A 21,648-nucleotide genomic window follows, 5' to 3' on the forward strand; every position below is an offset into this window, starting at 1 on the left:
GTTCATAACCCACTTGAATCAAAGTGTGAAATATGACATATCAAGAAATTTGTAATGTTTTGAACAACCAACAATAAAAAATTAAAAAAAAAAAAGGGGGAGGGCAAGCAAGGGTAATTGGATTCAAAAATGTTACAGTGAAACCGAATATTCTGTATAACTAATATGTACTAGTGAAGAAGAAATAGGGCTTTTAAATGAAGCCAAAATAAATGAATGAATAAATTTGAAAAAAAAAATAAAATAAAATTATTTGAAAAAAAAATGAGCATGATTATTCAAATAAATTTATGATTTAAGTTAAAAAAAAAGAATGGAGCATAACATTTTTTTAAAAAGTGCACAAAATCCTAAGTGTGTAATTCATGATTGTTAATAAAACATACTTGAGTAACTCTCCCATGAATCAAGAAGTGGGATATTACCGGCACTCCAGAAGTTGCCTTTTGCCCTCTGTATCCCCCATACCCTCTCCTCCCAAATCAAGCTATGAATTTGTTTTGCCTGCTTTGAATTTTATATGTATATGGCACATTTTACAGAATTTAAAAGCTGGAATTTATAGGGTTTTGCAGAGATTTTCCCCCCCATTTAATATTTTTTATTCTTTTTAGTTATGCATGACAGTAGAATGTATTTTGACATACATACGTGGAGTGTAACTTCCCATTCTTGTGGTTGTACATGATGTGTGGAGTTACCACTGGTTGTGTATTCATATATGAACATCGAAAAGTTACATCCGATTCATTCTACTGTCTTTCCTATTGCCACTACCCCTGCAATTGTGTGTTAGCATCCATCTATCAGAGAGAACATTCAGCCTTTGGTTTTTTGGGATTGGCTTATTTCACTTAGCATGATTGCCTTTAGTTCCATCCATTTACTGACAAATGCCATAATTTCATTCTTTTTTATGGCTGAATAATATTCCACTGTATATGTACCACATTTTCTATACCCATTCATCTATTGAAGGACACCTAGGTTGGTTTCATAGCTTAGCTATGGTGAATTAAACATTGATGTGGTTGCGTCACTGTAGTTTGCCGATTTTAAGTCCTTTGGGTATATGCAGAGGAGTGGGATAACTGGGTCAAATGGTGGTTCTGTTCCAAGTTTTCTGAGGAATCTCCATATTGCTTTCCAGAGTGGTTGCACCAATTTGCAGTACCACCAGCAATGTATGAGTGTACCTTTTCCCCCACATCCTTGCCAACATTTATTGTTACCTGTATTCTTGATAATCACCATCTGACTGTAGTGAGATTAAATCTCAGGGTAGTTTTAATTTTTGCAAAAGTTCTTAACCTTTCTGTGGATTCTTTGGAGAGCCTGGTAAATTTTGTGAACTTCTAATCACATAAAATACATGAGATTATATAGGAAGCCATCTTGAAATTTACTTATCAATCTTTTAAAAAGGGGCTGGGGCTATAGCTCAGTGGCAGAGCACTTGCCTAGCATGTATGAGGTACTGGCTTGATCCCTAGCACCACATTAAAAATAAACAAAGTAAAGGTATTCTGTCCATCTACAACTACAAAAAAAGTTCAAAAATATTTTAGAACACTTTAATACTGTGATTTGTTGCCTACAGCCATAACCAGAGGAAATGTTGGATTTTAGCAATATGAATATGAAAATTTACCCCCACCTCTACCACATTGACGAAATCCCTAGTTTCATTCTATGGATCTTTGAGGGTTGGTTCATCCATGAACCCAAAGTGCAGAACTCTGGAATGCAGTCTCCTTTTACCAGTAAAAAAAAAAAAAAAAAAATTAGTTCAGGCAACACAATTACTTAACTTTGATACCAGAGCCCCACATGTCCTTATTCTCAGCCCATAGCTTTGTCTACTTTGACTGGGAAGCAGTAACAATTTGTGTGCCAGACCCTCTGCAAGGTCTATAAATCTAATTTATACAACAAAATAAGAAAACATATTTATGCTTGCTATCTATGTCCTGATTTTGTTATAAATTTGAGACTTTAAAAAGTTAGGTAATGCTTCTAAGTTAGGTAATGCTAGATAAGTAAATAAAAGTTAATTCTCTATAACTTGAGATAAATATTCACACTGCTAGATGCTGGTTATAAAATGGGGGGCACCTTCTATTTGGTAATGAGACTAATTATAAATCACAGAAAAATCTTTAATAGTTATATCTAATGAGAAAGAGATTTAATCCTCAGACTTTAAAATATAGGTTGAGCATCCCTAATCTTAAAATGATAAATCTAACATGCTGTAAAATCTAAAACTTTTTGAGCACCAACACAATACCACAAGCAGAAAATTTCACACCCAACCTCATGTGGTATTTCATACTAAAAAAATGCACACAGGGCTGGGGTTGTGGCTCAGTGGTAGAGCGCTTGCCTGGCACAGTTATCTTAAACTCCATGTATAAGGTATATATGAAACAAATTTTGTGTTTAGACATGAATCCTAACCCCAAGATATTTTATTTTGTATATACCCAAATGTGAAATTTGAAACATTTCTGGTTCCCCAAGCATTTCAGATAAGGATACTCAACCTGTTGTACTCAGCCTATAGTTGCTATTATGAATGACCTCTTCCATAGTCAGTAAATGCCTTTTAGGGAATTAAAAAATTGATACTTCAACCAAAAATTTTGAGACTGCCTCTTTCCCCCTTTAGTTATTGTTTTTTTTCTTCAAGAATAAAAAACCTAAATCATTCCTTTAGATGAATAAAGACCTTTGTGTGTGAAAAAGGCTGATTTTTCTCAGGGAAATTTTTTCAAATTTAATTATATTTCACAACTCAAAATTTTTAGTTTTAGTTTTAGTTTTTGTTGCTGGGCGTGTAATCCCAGAGGCTCGGGAGGCTGAGGCAGGAGAATTGTGAGTTCAAAGCCAGCCTCAGCAGTGGCGAGGCACTAAACAACTCAGTGAGACCCTGTCTCTAAATAAAATACACAATAGGGCTGGGGATGTGGCTCAGTGCTCGAGTGCCCCTGAGTTCAATTCCTCCTACTTCTCCACCTGCCCCCCCACCAAAAAAAGTTCATGTTTTCTCAGATTGATATATGGCTTCTTTTGTTGGAACCTTGAATACAACAAAGTGTGTACTTGGGAGGAACACTTTCTGTTTTTGTAACTTCAGGGACAGGGTTTGATAAGCATGTTGGGGGTTGGCAGAAGACAGAAGGAAGCACTTCACAGAGATTAAAATGGTGAGCCATTGATCTGCAGTATGGATTTAATTGATTATAGTATCGTAGAATTTACTTGATCTTCTGGACATTTGGGTCTTTATTGCATCATTATTCATACATCTTTACACATGTTTTTTTTTTTCAGTAGATCACACTATGACATAAAATTACTAATTTTTGAAAGCGTTTAATATTAATAAATTTTGGGGGGCTGGGGATGTGGCTTAAGCGGTAGTGTGCTCACCTGGCATGCGTGTGGCCCAGGTTCGATCCTCAGCACCACATACAAAGATGTTGTGTCCGCCAAAAACTAAAAAATAAATATTAAAAATTCTCTCTCTCTCTTAAAAAAAATTTAAATAAGTAAACTTTGGAATAATGTCCTCCAGAAAAGTTATGTAAGCATGTACTTCTAGTATATGATTTTTGTTCATTCTTCCAGCACTACAATAGTAGTCATTATCATGTTTTACGTTTTTTTGTCAGTTTAAGGGGAAGAAACAACAAGACATAGTGGTGCACGCCTCTAATTCCACCTACTTGGGAGGCTGAGGCAGGAGGAACCAAGTCAGAGGCCAGCCTGTGCAATTTAGCAAGACCCTGTCTCAAAATAAATGAAAAAGGTTCAGTGTTAGAGCACTTGCTTACCACAGGTGAGGCCAGGGGTTCACATTCCCAGCATCACAAGAAAGGGGAAGAGGGCATTATTACTTAGTTTTGATTACTAATGTAGTCATATGTGCATATCTGCTAACCATTTTTATGTGAATTCTCTGTTTATGACCTTTGGCATCTTTTAAGAGAAGTGTTAATAGTTTTCCTAAGGGTTTTTAAAGACGTCTTATACATGAAAGATATTGCCCTGTGGTAGTTCTGTTGTTTTGTTTTGTTTTAAGGAACCTCTGTATAGTGGGTGCATAGTGTTTTCCATAGTGGCTACACTGTGTATGTGGTGTATTTTTAACATCATTAACTAAACATACTTAGAAAAATACACAGAACACTAGTACTTTTTCATATAACAAATATCTAGATTGTCTCAAAGTAAATAGGACTGGGCTGGGCACAGTGGCACATGACTGTAATCCTAGCAACCTGGGAGCCTGGGACAGGATGATCACAAGTTCATGGCCAGCCTCGACAACTTAGGGAGGCCCTCAGCAACTTAGTCTCAAAATAAAAAATAAAAAAGGCTGGGGATGTAGCTCAGTGGTAAAGCACCCCAGGGATCAATCCCAAGTAATCCACTTTACCACCAAAAAGTGTCATGACCCTCTGTGATGTAAGAGTTTATGTTTCTTAAACAAAATTCAGAAAACTTCTTTGATTTTGGGTGACGTCTTTTTTAAGTGGCACAATGTTGAACACACAAGATTTTTTCTTCACATTCACTTGCCGTACTTGATTCATGCAGAGAACAGTGCTGTCCTGATCATTATAATCTAAACGCCCCCTGGCCAAGTTGTAGGAAAGTCCTATGCTGGCTGAGGGCTCAGCTTTCCCAGTCTGCTGTACATCGCCACTCGGGCATCTGTTTGTTTTCTGTTACTGCTCCTGTCATCTCTGCTGTTAGTCTTTGTCCTATGAGCATGTCGTTAGGAATTCTTCTGTAACTTAGTGGTGTTTCAGGAGAGGAGAGGCTAATATGTGACTGACATCTTTCAACTTTTTTAGACATAATTTTCTCCTTGTGTGATGTATTTGTGATGTATTTTTGTTTCCTGTTGTGAATAGATCGTGCTTCTTGCAGTCCATGGCAGTTGCCAAACTCCTTGAAATTTTGTTTCGACCCATGCCGCTGTTCTTGAGTTTTCAGAAGGATTTTCTTCTTTTGTTTCTGAACATATTTTCATACATTGTTCTTTCTTTACTCCAAAAATATATTGTATGTTTCGCCCTTGCTCTTTACATTGGTGACCTGAGTTGTATGGACCTTGATCAGTTTTTGCTTTTGACTCAAGTTTAACTTAAAGTTATTTGAAGGTGGGGATTCTGTGTTAAATCTCTGTCCCACCTAGGTCTTAGTAAACATGGTACTATAGACTGTAGTCCCTTAGACAAGTGTTTAATGAAAAGACAAAGTTCAAAACAGAATATATAAAAAATTGAATTGCTACTTTATATATTGCAGTTTTTTGGTATATAATGAAAAATCTTGTGAGACTGGGTTAGTAATGTTAGGTGTAAAATTTACGGCATTTCTTCTGAAGTGTATATATTTATGGTAATGAGACCAAAGCTCTGAATATGATTTTTATTACTCCCTGAAAATCTCCAAGGTGGTTTAAGTTCTGTGGTATGCTTTGTATTAATGTCAGCAAACCTACTCCCTAATAATTGATACTGTTATCCAAGGACTCCAGTATAATCGTGTCCATGAATGAGCAATCCAGATCATCAAGTTATTGGGGGAAAAAATAACCTGAAACTTAATCTAATAAAGGTTTTCTTTTGATATGGAGACTAATAATAGGATTTCTTCTTCTTCTTCCTTTTTTTTTTTTTTTTTTTTTGGTGGTGCTGGGGATAGAACCCAGGGCCTCAGACATAATAGGCAAATGCTGATGAGTGAGCTTAAAAAATTCACTTGATAACTTATGTTTATTTAAAATAGTTGTCCATCAGTAATAACCAATTATTCTTTGTTTTAAACTGTTTTTCCATTGGTTCTTTTTTTGAACAATTTTTTTTGATCGGCTATTTAATTATGTAGTCAGAAGATGAAATTGTAAATATTATTATAATTCTCATTTTTTACTGAGGTATTAAGTGTTAACTGAAAAAGTTTACAAGTAGTACCTTTATCCAACAATTTAAATTATATTTTTTCAAGCTGATACTAAATGAAATAAATCATCAGTATGTATAAGGCTTATAAGAAGATAAGAAGGGTAGTTTAAGGGTAAGCACTTGTTGGTGGAATGGGAAGGATGTTGCTGGCTAATGCTGAATGTATATTTAATCAGTAGCCATGTTCTGTGTAACAGTGGTCTTGGGATAGCCTGTTGAATCTGTGTCTTCTGCCTCCCCCTCTTTTCACATAAATGTAATGAGGTCATTGCATTTCTGAGAACTTTTAAGTCTTTTCAGCAGTGAAATAATCAAAAGACAGGCATCAGAAAGGATAAGGGAAAAAACATTAAATAACAGGTGGGAATTGACTCCCTAAGGTAGACAAAGTATAGCCTCAGCCAGCTTTTTCTGAGCAAGCTTTAAAAAAAAAAAATCTGGTTTTTCGATAAACTTCATAATTATAAATGTTCAGGATTGTTGTTTTTATCAGTATGACTCCAAACTATGTGATGTGTAATTGTAAATTAGTAATTCGATTAATCCACTCCTTGCCCATTGAATGAAGCTTATTTATTGAGCTTTAGCCCCCCCCCTCAAAGCTTTCTTATTTATTCCTTAACGACCTTTAAATGAAGAAAACAGAATATAATTGTATTTAAGATAAAGATAACTAATGGACTATCCAGGATTTGCAGGATGTGTTGAAATTGATTACATATTATTTTGAAATATTAATCAACAATGATCCAAATATTTTTGTTTTCATTTTAGAACAAAATACAGTCTCATAGCAGAGGAGAATATAATGTTTACAGCACCTTCCAGAGCCATGAACCAGAATTTGACTACTTGAAAAGTTTAGAAATAGAAGAAAAGATCAACAAAATTAGGTGGTTACCCCAGAAAAATGCTGCTCAGTTTTTATTGTCTACCAATGGTAAGTGCACATGTCCTCTTCAATGCCTACTGCTCGAATCTGTCCCACAGGGCTGCTCACCTTTTCCAAGAGGGCTCATAATAAGAGTTCTCTGTGAAGAGACATTAAGAAACTTCTCTCTACTTCTCTCTACCTCCCTCTCCCTCCCTCCCTCCCTCCCTCTCTCTCTCTCTCAATTTTTAGATTCTCGAGTACCAGTTATTTAATGCATGTCCTATTTGTAGTGAAAAGAACAAGCTGCTTCACCATTGGGTTAGGTTGGTGCTATTTTTGTCACTGTTCAACTTCGTAGCTTTGTGCAAGTTACTAATACTCAGTTGAATTTTCCTCATCAGTAAACTAGAGACGGTAATGTCTGTATTATAGTATTATTGTATTAAATTTAATAACTTTGCTTACATAAGGAGTATGTTAATTCCCTTTCCTCCTTCTTTCTAAGTGTACCTAAGTTCTATTATATGCTGGTTAGAGTTGACTCTATAATTTGAAGCCCTTTATGACAAGTTAAGTATTGGAAAATTTCCTTTTGTTCCTTTGTATTTTTTTTCCCTATAAATCACTGTTGGCTTACCCGAGAATCATTACAGTGATTTGAGGAGATATTTCAGAAACCAGATAGCAAGTATATAGAATTTTAGATTTTAAATTTTAAATCTTTTTTTGAGACTGGAACAAGGGTTGGGAGAAACATCTCATTTTCTCAGCCCCCCTTGCTATTAATAGGAGAAATTCTAGCACCTAGACCTCAGCATTTGCAGAGTATAAACTCAAATGGCTTCTGTGATAACATGCTAGACGACATTGAATGCCCCTTCATCCAGTTTATGCCTCATAGCCCTTTTATACTGAAATCTTAGAAATGTGGTCAACAAAATATTGCAACTCCTGATGCCATTTTACCTCCTCTTAGGGAACCGTTTTTCTTATCAGATCTCTATATCAGCCTGTTGAATCTGTATCTTCTGCCTCCCCCTCTTTTCACGTAAACTGCATTGTCCTCTCACTGAAAATAAAGTAACTAAAGCCTTTAACTCACGGCATCATAGGTGGAAGTAGTACATTTACTTCTGTTACGTGTTGGCTTCTAATTTTTTTTGTTTTAATTTATATGGTAAAGTAAATTATTCTAAGACTCATTTTCATTGATGTGAAATAATGCAGGATCCTACTTTGAAAAGTAAAATAGCAATTACGGTCATCAAGTATTCGAATATTCATAATAATTTTTGGCAGCTCATTTCTTATAGACTATATCATTTTATTTTTTACAAAAGAAAGTTTTAAGTGTAGACTGAAGTAGAGAGAATAGTATAATGAAGCCCACATGCCTGTCTCCCAGTTTCAGCAGTTGTCATTACTTCTTCCTTCTTCTGTGTTATTTGGAAGCAAATGCCTTTTCAACTCATGTGGATTAAATTTTAACTATCCTTCACTTCTTTTTATGTCTACATGTGTTCTGTAGAGCCTTTGTTGTGCTCCTCTGGAAACATAATCACCAGATGAGCCTTTCTAGACCCTAAATGTTATAAAAACTCAGTGGCGAGAGAGGCCGCTAGAAATTCCAGTGGCTGGATCAACAGTGTATGACTCTGTAGTTTTTATTAACAGTATTTCCCAAATAGATTTAGTACGTAAATTTAAACTTGCAAAGTTTTTGACTAGTGTTACAAATTATCTGAAGGCACTATACAGTGAGTACATTGTAAATTTTTGTCTTGATGAATTCTAAATAAAACACAAATAAATTGAGAATGCATTATTTTGTTTGTGGGTGTGCTAAAAGTAGTACTTAAAAAATAGGATCCAAGGTGGGAGGATAAACTTGGCATGGGCATTTTCTAAGCTGTTGTGCCTGGGTGATAGGATGCAGAAAGGATAGAGGAAGGAGTAGGACTTAAGCTACATCTGAAAGGTTTATTTAAAAGGACAAAAATGCAGGTCAGGAGAAATAACATCTGATAAATCTGAGTGAGATCTTTATTTTGTGTGGTTTTTCTCTGTGAGAATTAGCATAATACCCCCTGTACCCCAGTGTAAGGGGTCTTTATAGTCATAAAAATAAGTTCAGAACTACTACTATGGGATATAGTGAACTCACTTAAAATTCAAATGTTTTTGATTCTTTTTTTTTTTTTTTTTTAAATCTTTCGCCTTTCTCTGGTGTGTGTGTGTGTGTGTGTGTGGAGGGACACACCCGGGATTGAATCCAGCTGCCCTTAACCACTGAATCATATCCCCAGCCCTTTTTATTTTTTTATTTTGTGACAGGGCTTACAGCCTCACTAAGTTGGTGAGGCAGCTTTGAACCTGCAACCCTCTTCCCCTAGCCTTCTGAGCCCCTGGGTTTACAGGTGTATGCTACCATACCTAGCTTCTCTGATTCCTTTTTAATGCCTCCATATTTTAAAAACATCTGATCAGCCTGTTGGCCATGAGTCTTAAATATACAAATATTAACGAATTGCACTCAGAAGTAGGTTGTTCTCAAAGCTTTTAAGTTTTTGAGTTTTAGACAAAAGCTGCATTCCCACAAAGGAGGGCTTGGTGGCATGTTTCTCTGCTCTGACTCTGTGTTTGGCAGATGGACCCCAGGGACTTTGGGCTTCTAGAATTTTTAATTATTTGGCAGTTTTAGGAAATTTGAGTGGAGGTTATGGAAGGAGCAGATCTCATTGAGAATCTAAAAATCCTCTCCTTGAAAGATCTTACATAATCTTTCAAGTCTTTAGGTAGTTTGTTTTTAGGGTGGTCCCCCCCCCCCCCCCGTAATACTGCAAGGAACATAAACTAATTTCATCTCTTCTAAATGTTTGATAAAGTATATTGTAATTTTTGAAAATCTGGATTGTCATTAAAGATAATGAATTTAAACAGGCCACAAGACAGCTGTAGCGATGGATAACAGGGTTGTCATCTTTATTATCAGTGATTTCAGATATTTATTTGTCCCAGAATATAGAATTTAGGCAGTACTTCTGTCTAAATTATATAAATATGGCTGGGGTTGCGGCTCAGTGGCAGAGTGCTTGCCTCTCACATGTGAGGCACTGGTTTCAATTCTCAGATCACATAAAAATAAGTTAACAAAATAAAAATATTGTGTTCATATATAACTTTTAAAAAACAGTTACATGTTAAAAATTATATAAATATACACACTAAATAGTACATAGGAAACACATAGAACTTAGCTGCAAGAGAATTATAAACAGGATTACATAGAATTTAGAAGGAATAGATTATAGGTTACTATAATTAGTTGTTGTTTTGTTTTGTTTTTGAGAAGAGCATCTACAGGAACAAACACTCTTTTAAACAAAGGAAATGAAGATTACCAGGCTAGAGATTCACTGGTATCTCTCTCTAGAAATTGTTTTTGCATTGCTTTTATAAAATTGCTCTAAGTGTGAACTGAACCTAATGACTCACTTCCAAAGAATAGAGTGTGGCAGGGGGGGTGGTGTGCTTGTGTGTTAGGGAAGCCTAGTTTTGACAACCCTATCAAAGTTGCATAAGATGCTGGCATCAGAGCAATCTGGGGGAAGGGTACACTCCTGTCTTTGCAACATTTTTTTAAGTCTAAACTGAAATCCAAAGTAAAAGTTTATTTTTAGGGGTTGGGGATTAAGCTCAGTGGCTGAGCACTTCTTTGATATGCACAAGGCCTTGAGTTCAGTCTTGTGTCCTGGGTCAGGGGAAGGGGAGAGGGGACAAGATAACTGTGTAAAGTTTATTCAGAAATTTTGTCTTGAAGGAATTGGGGCATATGCTTTCATTCAATCAATTTTTTTTGTTTTTGTTTTGGGGAGCTGTTTCACACTTAGGAATCCCTGATACAGGGGAAAGACATATTTAAATGGAGGCATCCAGGGCTATGAAGGAATCTGTGGATCTTTGATAACATATGCTTAGAGAGTGGACTGAGGGAGAGATGCCTTGCCATTCCAGTTGTAAATAATAAGCAATGTGAAGGAAGTTTATCATTCACTCTCTTTAACTTTTTTGAGTTAGATACTGAGCATATTTGTATACCTATGTTTTATGTGGTGCTGAGGATCCAACCCAGGGCCTCACACCTGTGAGGCAAGTGCGCTACCACTGAGTTACAGCCCCCAGCCACTACCATGTAGTTTTAATTCTTTAAAGGATTGAGATCTGGCTGTGGCTTGACTTGAATAGCACATGGAATTTGTATGATTGCCATTAATATATAAATTTGTAAGTTTTGTGTATTTTTTTACATGATAATTAGAATTTTTATAGGTGAAATGTAAAGTTATCTCTTAAACTTCTTTATTAGTATTATTTATTTTTGAGGACATTTGTTATTCTCTCCTCAGATAAAACAATAAAATTATGGAAAATCAGTGAAAGGGATAAAAGACCAGAAGGCTATAACTTGAAAGAGGAAGATGGAAGGTATAGAGATCCTACTACAGTTACTACACTACGAGTAAGTACTTAAAAAATGATTCAGATGGATAGGATTTTATGTTCATACCATGTATAGCCTAGATTCTGAACAGAATAGGAATAACTGCAATTGCAATTCTCAGCCCCCACCAGCAGTTCTGTAACAAGGTAAGACATTGAGTTACTCTCATTTAAAGATAGAAACTGAACTAAACAGAGGTCTTCTTGTAGCCTGGTCAGAATTAGGACTAAAACACAAGAGCATGTTTTATACTGTACCACTGCTCTTTTTCATAGTTGGAATGTCCGTTATTACAAGATTAAATTTGAAGATTCGTCTTTCTTCAGAGATCAAAAAAGTGCAAAGGGAGTATATACTTTAGTTGTAACTTAAAAAATACTAAGTGCTTTGATTTAATTTCTTTTTTTACCTCATTAATTTGAACCACAAATATTTAGTATCTTTCAAGTAAATGGTTGGAACAAAGGCAGCAAATTGTCCACATTGTTTTCTTTTTTATTCCCATTTCAAATTGAAAAGATCAGCATCAGTTGCTTTTTAAGTCTGTGATATTATGCTATTTTATGTTCTCACAAACTAAAATAATGAAGTGTTCTCAACTTTCACTGCTTAATGAACTTACTGTAAATTCTGGGTTTTTTTTTCATGTCTTATTGACAGGTGCCAGTCTTTAGACCCATGGATCTAATGGTCGAGGCTAGTCCGCGAAGAATATTTGCCAATGCTCATACATACCACATCAACTCAATTTCTATAAATAGTGATTATGAAACTTATTTATCTGCTGATGATTTGCGGATTAATCTTTGGCATCTGGAAATTACAGACAGAAGTTTTAGTATCCACTTTGTTTTGGTTTTTGGTATTTGGTAAAGAAAGCATATTATGCCCATATTAAATTCATCTTATTCTTTCATATATTTGATATCTTTTTAAAATATCTTTTATTTTAAAAGATATTTTAAAAGGTGGCATCTTATTTTTTCCATGTATTTAAGTGATAACACAGGGGAAAAGTTACTTGATAAAGATAAATGGCTTGATGAATCGATTTCAAAATTGATTCATGGAATTTTAAGAGATTTGTATGTATGAAAATAGGAATTTGGTTTTTTAATAATTGAGTTTTTGGTTGAAAAAATTATTGAGTATTATATTTGAAATTTTAATTATAAAAATATTTTCATTAGTGTTGGAAAAGGAAATTCATGTATGTTATGATGAAAGATGATATAATGTCAAAAGAAGTTATTCAAACCCCATTTTTGCTCTTTATACCAACCTCCTGAAATTTTCCTGTATATATGTATGTGATATATCAACCTATATACCTGTGCACATTCATATAATATAGATATAAATATAGAAATGTATTTCTTTTTTAAAACCTTGATCAGTGGTAGTTGTCTATGTATTTTTCAAATAGCTTATTGTTTCAAAAATTAAAAAATCTTTATCATAATTCATACTCTATCAATAGTATATAAGAGCCTATTTTTCTGTGTCTTTACCAGTCTAGTTAGTGAGAAAAAGTCTTTTGTCAGGTTGGGATTTGGCTCAGAGGTAGAGTGCTCGCCTACCATGCACGAGGCACTGGGCTCCATCCTTAGCACCACATAAAAATAAAAATATTGTTATAGCTAAAAATAAATATTTTTTAAAAAGAGGCTTTTTCTTTTTTTTTTTATGAGTTGATTCAGGCATCTTTTTATATTCAGTCACTTGTATTTGTATTTTTTTTTTTTATTCTTTTCCATTTTTCCCCCTAGATTTACATGTACACATATTTTAATTTAAAGTACTTTTTTTGTATTGAGTTGATTGAGAAATAATATCCCTTTTTTACCCTCTTGAGGTGTGTGCTTTGGTTTTCTCTAATAGTTGTGAAGACAAATTTCTTGGTCTTTCCTTTAGGATTTCTGGCATTTGTATCATAATTGGGAAGACTCCTACAATCTAAAATTTTTCTGTTGTTCCTGAGAGCTATTTGGTTTTTAGCATTAAAAGTTCTAATACTTCTGGGATCTATACTCACAAAAGAGTAGGCTGCAATTCGGACTTAATACTTACTGTTAGGTTTATGAATTCATTTTAGATTTGAGATGTGCAGAATTATATTTGCCTGTTTTTTTTCAAGTGAAAATTCCTTAATAAAATCCTATCTAGATATTGTGGATATCAAGCCTGCCAATATGGAAGAGCTCACAGAAGTGATCACAGCAGCAGAATTCCATCCAAATAGCTGTAACACATTTGTGTACAGCAGCAGTAAAGGAACTATTCGGTTATGTGACATGAGGGCATCTGCCCTCTGTGATAGGCATTCTAAACGTAAGTTTATTTTATCTTTCTTAATAGCAGTTAATGTGTTTGGAACTCACCTCAGTCATATGTGTCCAGAGCCTCCTGTACTCTGGTAACCTGCCTGACACCATAAGGTATTACACAGGTTGTTCCTTAATATGCAAAAGCATAGTTTGGTTTTTAAAAAAAAATTAGGAGTTGCAATATTCTTATCCTGTAATTCAATGTTGTTAAAACTCAGGAATTCCTAACAGGCTATTATGAAAATAATTTTACATAGCCACTAGAAAAATCCTGGTATAAATTTGGATGGGTGAGGATGGCATGTTTTTCACCTTGATGATATAGGTAGAGTCAGGTATTTTGTAGAATATACCAGTCTGGTACACTGAAGTCCCAGTCTCAGGTGGGTCTGGTTCTACTAAATTAGCCATATGACTTTGGAAGCATACACTTTTGTATCTTCAACTTTCAATATCAGGTCATTTTTGTCAGACACATGCCTGTAATCCCAGCAATAAAAGGGCTAGAAATATAACTTAGTGGTAAAGAGCCCCTGGGTTCAATCCCTAGTTAATAACAATCCCCTCAATCATGTATGTCATTTTCTTAAACTTTTAGGGGAATTACGTTCATATTAAAGCCAGAGAGGAAAAAAAATCATCTGATAAAGAATCGTCAGTTTTTTATTAGCTTGTGATTTTTTTACTTCATTCTTAGAATGTTTATGAATGGTTGTTCAGAAAATTTTTTGTTTAAGTCAGAATATTGTTCATATTGCACTTCTCTCTCTCCCCCTCTCTCCCTCTCTCCTTCTCTCCCCCTCTCCCTCCCTCCCTCCCCCCCCTCTCATTTTTGGCTTTTTAGTGTTTGAAGAACCTGAAGACCCCAGTAACAGGTCATTTTTTTCTGAAATCATCTCTTCTATTTCTGATGTAAAATTCAGCCATAGTGGTCGCTATATGATGACTAGAGACTATTTGTCGGTCAAAATTTGGGATTTAAATATGGAAAACAGGCCCGTGGAAACATACCAGGTATTTGAGTTTTTTCTTTCAATGAGCATCTACCTTATTTACTTGGAAGTGTTCATAGAGTAGGATTTTTTACTATGTGATAATCCGAATGTACTGTGTGTGTGTTAACCATTAGATTTTCCATTCAGAGACCCATGGATATGTTGCTTTTCCTCATGTTAAGAGTGTGTGTGTGTGTTTATATACTGAGCGTTTCCAATGCCCCTGAATTGTGGTTTTATTATCTGTTTGGTTCAATATTGTCAACTTTGTGTGCTGAGATGTATGTATATATAATGTGGGAAGGAAGCTGCATTCTTTATTAAGGTCTGGGCAGTATAGTCCTGATAGGGTTGTACAAGCTGCGGCTGGGGAACATGTGGAGTGGTTGAATGAGAGCTTCAGTTTGGTGTGCCTAGTTGTGTGACTCAAGTGTCTTGTGGGCTGGAAGTATTGTCTTTGACCTAAAGGAAAGGGGCTTGAAAGCTAAAAAGATGGCTTAGGAATTGCTTATTAAGGAGTATCAGTTCAGGATTCTCTTCTAGGCAGCCAGCCACTACCCTTTACTCATCTGCCCTCCACCAGAGATAAGAAATGAAGCGCACAGCCCAGCATGGGGCAGAGGCCAACAGAAACCTGTTATGCCCTGGACTATAATAGTGTAGAAGACACTTAATGCTGCCTAGGAATACACAGGTTATAAATGATCCCTTTATGTTACACAGTCCCAATAAAAATCAAAGAACAGAATTTCTCAGACTAAGTATCCTTTCACAGACATATAAACCACTCAAGATTCTCAGTGAAATTTCTCTTGGAAATTTCAAAGTAAAACACTACATTGAAACAGAAGCAAAGATGTGAAGTACTGCTTTGTTTTCAAAATACATTTGGGTGCTAGCATTGTGGCACCCTATAACCCCAGCCATGTCTGAGGCTGAGGCAGGAAGATTACAGGACGGCCTAGGCCACCTAGCAAAACCCTGTCTCAAAATATAAAATAGGCTGAGATTGTAGCTCAGTGGTAAAGTGCCCTTGGATTCAGTACCCAAGAAGAAGTAAGAATATGTATGTATGTGCTTTTGTTAATTCTTTATGTTTGTGTAACTGCAAAGGTTAATGTATCTCCTGGTTAACCTTAGCATCTCCCCATTCCCATTGAGAATTATTCATTTGGACCTTAGCTTCATACTCTTGAATCATTTGGTGAGGAACATTGTACAAACTACATGCATTGTAAAATGTGCTGAATCACAGTAACCTAGCAGATGTGTTACCTGATTTCCCAATTCCTGCCAATGCTAAACTGGATTAATAATTTAGTGTCACCTCATGCACATATAGCCTATATAAATTCATAATTTTTTTGAATTTGTACAGTCTTGATTCGCTCTGTTATATGTGATTGGGGGATACTTTCATCTTCATTTTTTTTCACATTAGTTACCCATGTTCAATCCTAAACCCACAAAAGTTGCAAGTTCTCTGTACTAAAAGTAAAATGGACAATTAAAATAAGATTAGGTTGTGGAAAGCATAATTCTGATTTAGAGTATACTTTATTATTACTTCTGTTTCAGTAAAAAGAATAGTCAATAAGTCTCCTTTTTTCCCTCTGATCACAACAAATACTGTGGCATTTTCTTTGTTAATTTAGCAATGTTAATATTGAAATGTATTGTGTTTCTCAATCTTCTTATTTTCCATATTTTTTCAAATATCAGTAAATACGGAATTAAAAAACAGATACATTTTAATTAGCTTTTGACATTGTGTAAGTAATATGGAGTGATACCATCAACATTTTAAATGATGCATATCTAATAACCAAACCAAGGCTTCACTGCACTGTGCGTAGCATATGCATTTACTTAAAAATATAAGCCCAAGTTTAAATCTATGCCCAGAAAATGGCATTTTAAAAGAAGTAAGCAGTGTTTTATCAGCAGTTAGTGGACTGAAAACCAAGTAGGGATGATCACATATTGCTCTTGTGTTCTTTTCTTAGTCTCTTCCGTTTCCAAATATTTTCTGGCTTGAGTGATTTAGTCGGGCATTTCAGGATATATGTGGCGTGCCAGAGCGATTTTTTTCCCTGTTGTACTACACGAAAATGTGCTTCCCTAAAAGGCGGTTTGTATTTTGTAAAAGACTCTCAAAACACTGCTATTATTGTTACCAAGAGTACTGAGATTTAAGATGTTTAGGGGTGTGTGTATCTTTTTTTTTAAAATAAAGATAGGGACTTTTAAATTCATTTTCCTAATTTGAGTGCATAGGCTCTTTAGGTAAACTATTTTGTCTTTTCCCCAGGTACATGAATACCTCAGAAGTAAACTCTGTTCACTGTATGAAAATGACTGCATATTTGACAAATTTGAATGCTGTTGGAATGGGTCTGACAGGTAATTCATTTTAATTTGAATCTCTTATTCTAATAGGAATTTTATTAGAAAGAAACTTGCCATTGCATACCTCATATTATAATTGACATATTAGCTAGAAAAGATGGCTAATTTTTTGGGAGGGCGGTTCTAGGTATTGAACTCAGGCACTTGACCACTGAGTCACATCTTCAGCCCTATTTTGTGTTTTATTTAGAGACAGGGTCTCACTGAGTTGCTTAATACCTTGCCTTTGCTGAGGCCTGCTTTTGAACTCATGATCCTCTTGCCTCGGCCTCCCAAGACGCTGGGATTACAGGCATGCGCTACTGTGCCCAGCATGACCAACTTTTTCTTTTTTAATATTTTTTGTTGTCAATGGACCTTTGTTTTATTTATTCATATATAGTGCTGAGAATCAAACCCAGGGCCTCACACATGCCAGGCAAGTGCTCTGCCATTGAGCCACCACCCCAACCCTCTTGACCAACTTTTTTTAAGTTAACATAGATTACTTCATTTTCCACCAAGGGAAATTTAAAGTAAATTTAGTAATTTTAGATGTAACATAGCAATACTATGATAAAAATTAAGTATTGATTTCACTAGTAATATGAAACAAAACATCTGCAACAAATGGTTTTATCTAAATTATTATTTGGATGTCTTCAGGTGTTTTTCTTTATGAACCAGATAAATCACTTTTCTCACTGGCTGAGGTGGTACATACCTGTAGTCCCGCCTACTTGGGGGCTTGAAGCAGGAGGTTAGCTGCTATTTCATCGAAATGTATGTCATTATTTCCAAAGTTTAAATAAGTCTTATTTTCAATCTTCTGTATTATCACTTAATGTGTTCCAATTAAAACATAATTTCTAAAACTTGTATTTAAAGTAGAGGTATTTTATTTTATAGTAGTTTTATCATAGAAGCTTTATATGGTTCAAGTTTCATAATAAGGTATTATCAAGGGTAGTAGTACTTGGAACAAATACCTTTTGTCTGGTTTTTATATTAGCATGAGTTCCAATATTAGTTTGGCCGTACTAAGCAGAGAATCCTGTTGGTAGGAATAAGTAAACACTTGGAATGCCACTACTGAATCTGAGGAGTCAGAAAAAAGGAAAAGCGGGAAAGGGCGTGTTGGGAATAGACAGATTTGAAGAGAAAGAAGGTACTGATGTAATAGGATATGATGTACCTGTTTCCTCATGAAGTGGGGGCAGTGGGTGCACATTAATTTGTCACATTTTAATTTTGCACCAGTTTTACATAAGCACCACATGCGAAGTCCATTACCTTTGAATTTGTGTAATGACTTTCCTAAAGGCATACACGCTCCCACAAAGTGACAGTACAGGCATGTAAAGCAGAAACTCATGTTGATGTAGTACTGTCATCTAATCCACAGATCTCTTTACATTTCTACAAGTTTTCTCAGTTATGTCCTTTAGCAAAGAATCTGGTAAAGCACATATTCTAGGATCCTGTGTTAAATTTGTCGTATGTAGTTGTATTCTTTGTTCTTGAACAGTTCTTCATTTGAGTGTTTCTTAATTGAAGATTGTCTGATGTTTTCTCATGATTAAATTCAGGTTATACATTTTGGGTAGGGATGTCACAAAAATGCTGGCCTGGTGATTCCTTTTAAAATTAAAAATAGCCAAAGATTCAGTGTCTTTAATCCATTGAAACTTCACAAATTCAGAGAATATGGGGATACCAGTCTCATTTACGTAAATCATTTAAAAGCAATAACAGTTCATTATCTTCAGGGACATGGCACCAACTTCAGATTGGTTAAAATTGTTCTCAATAATAATAATAGTAATAATAGTCCCCTATATGGAGGAGATAAGTATAACTTTGAACAAATCCTTAGTGTCCTATCATTTCACTTACAGTAATAATTTGAACCTGTGAGAAGGAGGTAGTACATAATAGTGGAACTAGAGTAGTAGTCCCCCCCCCCCTTTTTTTTTTAAGCAATGGACCTTTATTTCCAAACTACTAAGGGTTTCACACTTGTGAATTTTTGCCTTTGAGAATACTTGGTGAATGTTGAGCAGTGATTGGTAGCAAATAGAAGTGACAAGAAAGTGTCTTGATGTTGGGGGTGATGGTGCCCATCTTTAATCCCAGCAGCTCAGAAGTCTGAGGCACAAGGATAGTGAGTTTGTGGCCAGCCTCAGGAAAGTTATGAGACCCTAATATCCCAAAAAGGTATAGTGCGGGAGTGTCTTAGGCAAGCAAAGTTGTAGATGGACACAATATCTTTATTTTTTTATTTTTTTTATGTGGTACTGAGGATCAAACCCAGTGCCTCACACATGCGAGGCAAGCGCTCAACCACTGAACTACAACCCCATCTCTGAAATGATTTTCTATTGATAAAAATATCATATGCTACTTGATATTCTCAAGAGCAAATTTATCATAAGCATTCATAAAATATTATCTGAACTAGAAGTACACTGAGACAAGTTAAATAGCTTATAATTTATATCATAAAATAAGCATTGGTTTCTTATGAATAGTTATTTGTACGCATTTGGGAGAAGAATAGAATTCAGAAATCCCATGATGGTTATTCCTTTATGAAGCTGACCAGACCAGGTGTGCTGGCACATGTGGACTCCCAGCTACTCAGGAAGCTGAGGCAGGAGGACTACAAGTTCATGGCCAGCCTCAGAAATTTAGTGAGGCCCTAAGCAACTTAATGAAAGACTGGCAGGTAGTGGGGCATGGGGCAGATAAGAAAGAATAGAATGAATTGGACATAATTTCCCATATTCATATAGGAAGACACAGTCAGGGAAACACCACATCATATACAACCGTAAAAATGGGATCCTAGTTATACTGCATGTGTGTATGTCAAAATACACTTTACTGTCATGTATATCTGAAAAGAACTAACAAAAATTTTTTAAGAGTTGGGGATGTGGCTCAGTGAGTAAGTGCTTCTGGGTTTATTTCCTAGTACAAAAAAAAAAAAAAAAAAAAAACAGCAGCTGGCTGGCTGGATTGGTCAGTACTAAGAGAAGTTTTACTTGAGAATCTGTCAGCTTTGTTATAGTTTTGTTAGAACCAAGTTAACTCATATATTTCTGGCTTATTCCAATGATTGATTGAGTTTTGCCAGCAGCCTCTTAATTCAACTCTGCTTGAAGTAGCTACTTTCTGTAGAGTACTGGGTTAGGTTTAACCAAGAACCATTTTAGTAAATACACAGCCCTTTGTTCATTTATTTGACTGACTCTTCTACTTCCACAGCGTTGTCATGACTGGATCTTATAATAATTTCTTCAGAATGTTCGACAGGAACACAAAGCGAGATATAACTCTAGAAGCATCACGAGAAAACAATAAGCCTCGCACGGTTTTGAAGCCACGCAAAGTCTGTGCAAGCGGCAAGCGAAAGAAAGATGAAATAAGTGTTGACAGTCTAGACTTCAATAAGAAAATCCTTCATACGGCCTGGCACCCCAAGGAAAATATCATTGCTGTAGCTACTACAAACAATCTGTATATATTTCAAGACAAAGTGAATTAGGGTTGGCATTCCTAGCGGAAGAGCCCACTTCCTGCTTAGTTGAGATAGTTGAATCTAGCATTCGTACCTATAAAAGAGAGAAGTCCATTGTGGCACCCCTTTCCAGTGTTTGACAGTGTGCCATTCGACAACACATTTTTATAGCTACATGGAGAAAACTCTGTGGGTTATCATTGTAGTGTTCTCCATGCCTGCTAGCCATTTAGGTAAGGGTAGGGCACTTTTAATTTAAATGACTTCTTGCACCATCTTGCCTAATGGACTAGATTGGACTGTATCAACATTGAGTTACTCCACTTTTTATGCCTTCCATTGTGATGACGTCAAACACAGTGAAAGCCTTCAGTCATGCTATGGGATTTGTGTATCCTCATTACTGTATCATTTGTGGGGTACACCCCTTCTCCCTTTTTTAAATTAAATACAGCTCATTCTTACTGTGGCTTGTAGCATTCCTCCTCTCTGGCCTCCTGGACTCTCCCCCTTCATCTCTCTTACCCTTGCTCCTTCCACCCAGTCTTGGTGGTGGTATATTAAGAAAGAACGAAAGCACACACAAAATGAGTCAGTTTGGGGTCAGTGATAAAGGGGGTATATGTTGCGAACAAATGTTCTAATAACAGTTGGCTGTAATCACTCCTTGCCATGTCTGGCACTGAAAATAAGGAAAAAAAAAACTACTACTGAATAAAAGTGACAAAGAATGGAGAATCTGGTTTTCTTTTTCTTTTAAATCTACCTCTTTAAGCCAGTATTTTGTGTCATACCCTTGGGCGCAGTGAAATGAAATTGGGTTTCCATTGTTTCATTGGTATTTTGTTAATTATTTGTAACATTTTCTTCTACATGGGGAAAGAACAGGTGTTCTATTTGAACATGGTTTGAATACATATTGGTATTAAGGATTTCAATCTATAAATGCTACTAGTGTTTTTTATTGTAGTTATGAGGGTATTGGATACATTGTATCTATACTTAACCCATTTTCTGTTAATGAAATTGTTGTAAATGAGAACCAAATTTGTAGAATTT

General features: G+C 35.5%; 1 protein-coding gene across 9 annotated transcripts in view; it reads left to right on the forward strand.

The window, feature by feature from the left end:
* The window catches only part of Ppp2r2a (protein phosphatase 2 regulatory subunit Balpha), a 65,804-nt gene extending 44,477 nt beyond the window's left edge, over window positions 1-21,327 (forward strand). For all 9 annotated transcript variants that reach the window (XM_071610588.1, XM_071610591.1, XM_071610592.1 and 6 more), the window contains 7 exons: window positions 6,756-6,921; window positions 11,262-11,374; window positions 12,017-12,194; window positions 13,523-13,687; window positions 14,528-14,697; window positions 16,990-17,081; window positions 20,337-21,327. In XM_071610588.1, the coding sequence (XP_071466689.1) occupies window positions 6,756-6,921; window positions 11,262-11,374; window positions 12,017-12,194; window positions 13,523-13,687; window positions 14,528-14,697; window positions 16,990-17,081; window positions 20,337-20,616 (1,164 nt within the window). In that variant the 3' untranslated portion in view covers window positions 20,617-21,327. The remainder of the gene's footprint in view (window positions 1-6,755; window positions 6,922-11,261; window positions 11,375-12,016; window positions 12,195-13,522; window positions 13,688-14,527; window positions 14,698-16,989; window positions 17,082-20,336) is intronic.
* Window positions 21,328-21,648: the final 321 nt, after the last annotated feature.

This window comes from Marmota flaviventris, chromosome 3 (assembly GCF_047511675.1).
Source record: "Marmota flaviventris isolate mMarFla1 chromosome 3, mMarFla1.hap1, whole genome shotgun sequence".
Classification (NCBI taxonomy): Eukaryota; Metazoa; Chordata; class Mammalia; order Rodentia; family Sciuridae; genus Marmota; species Marmota flaviventris.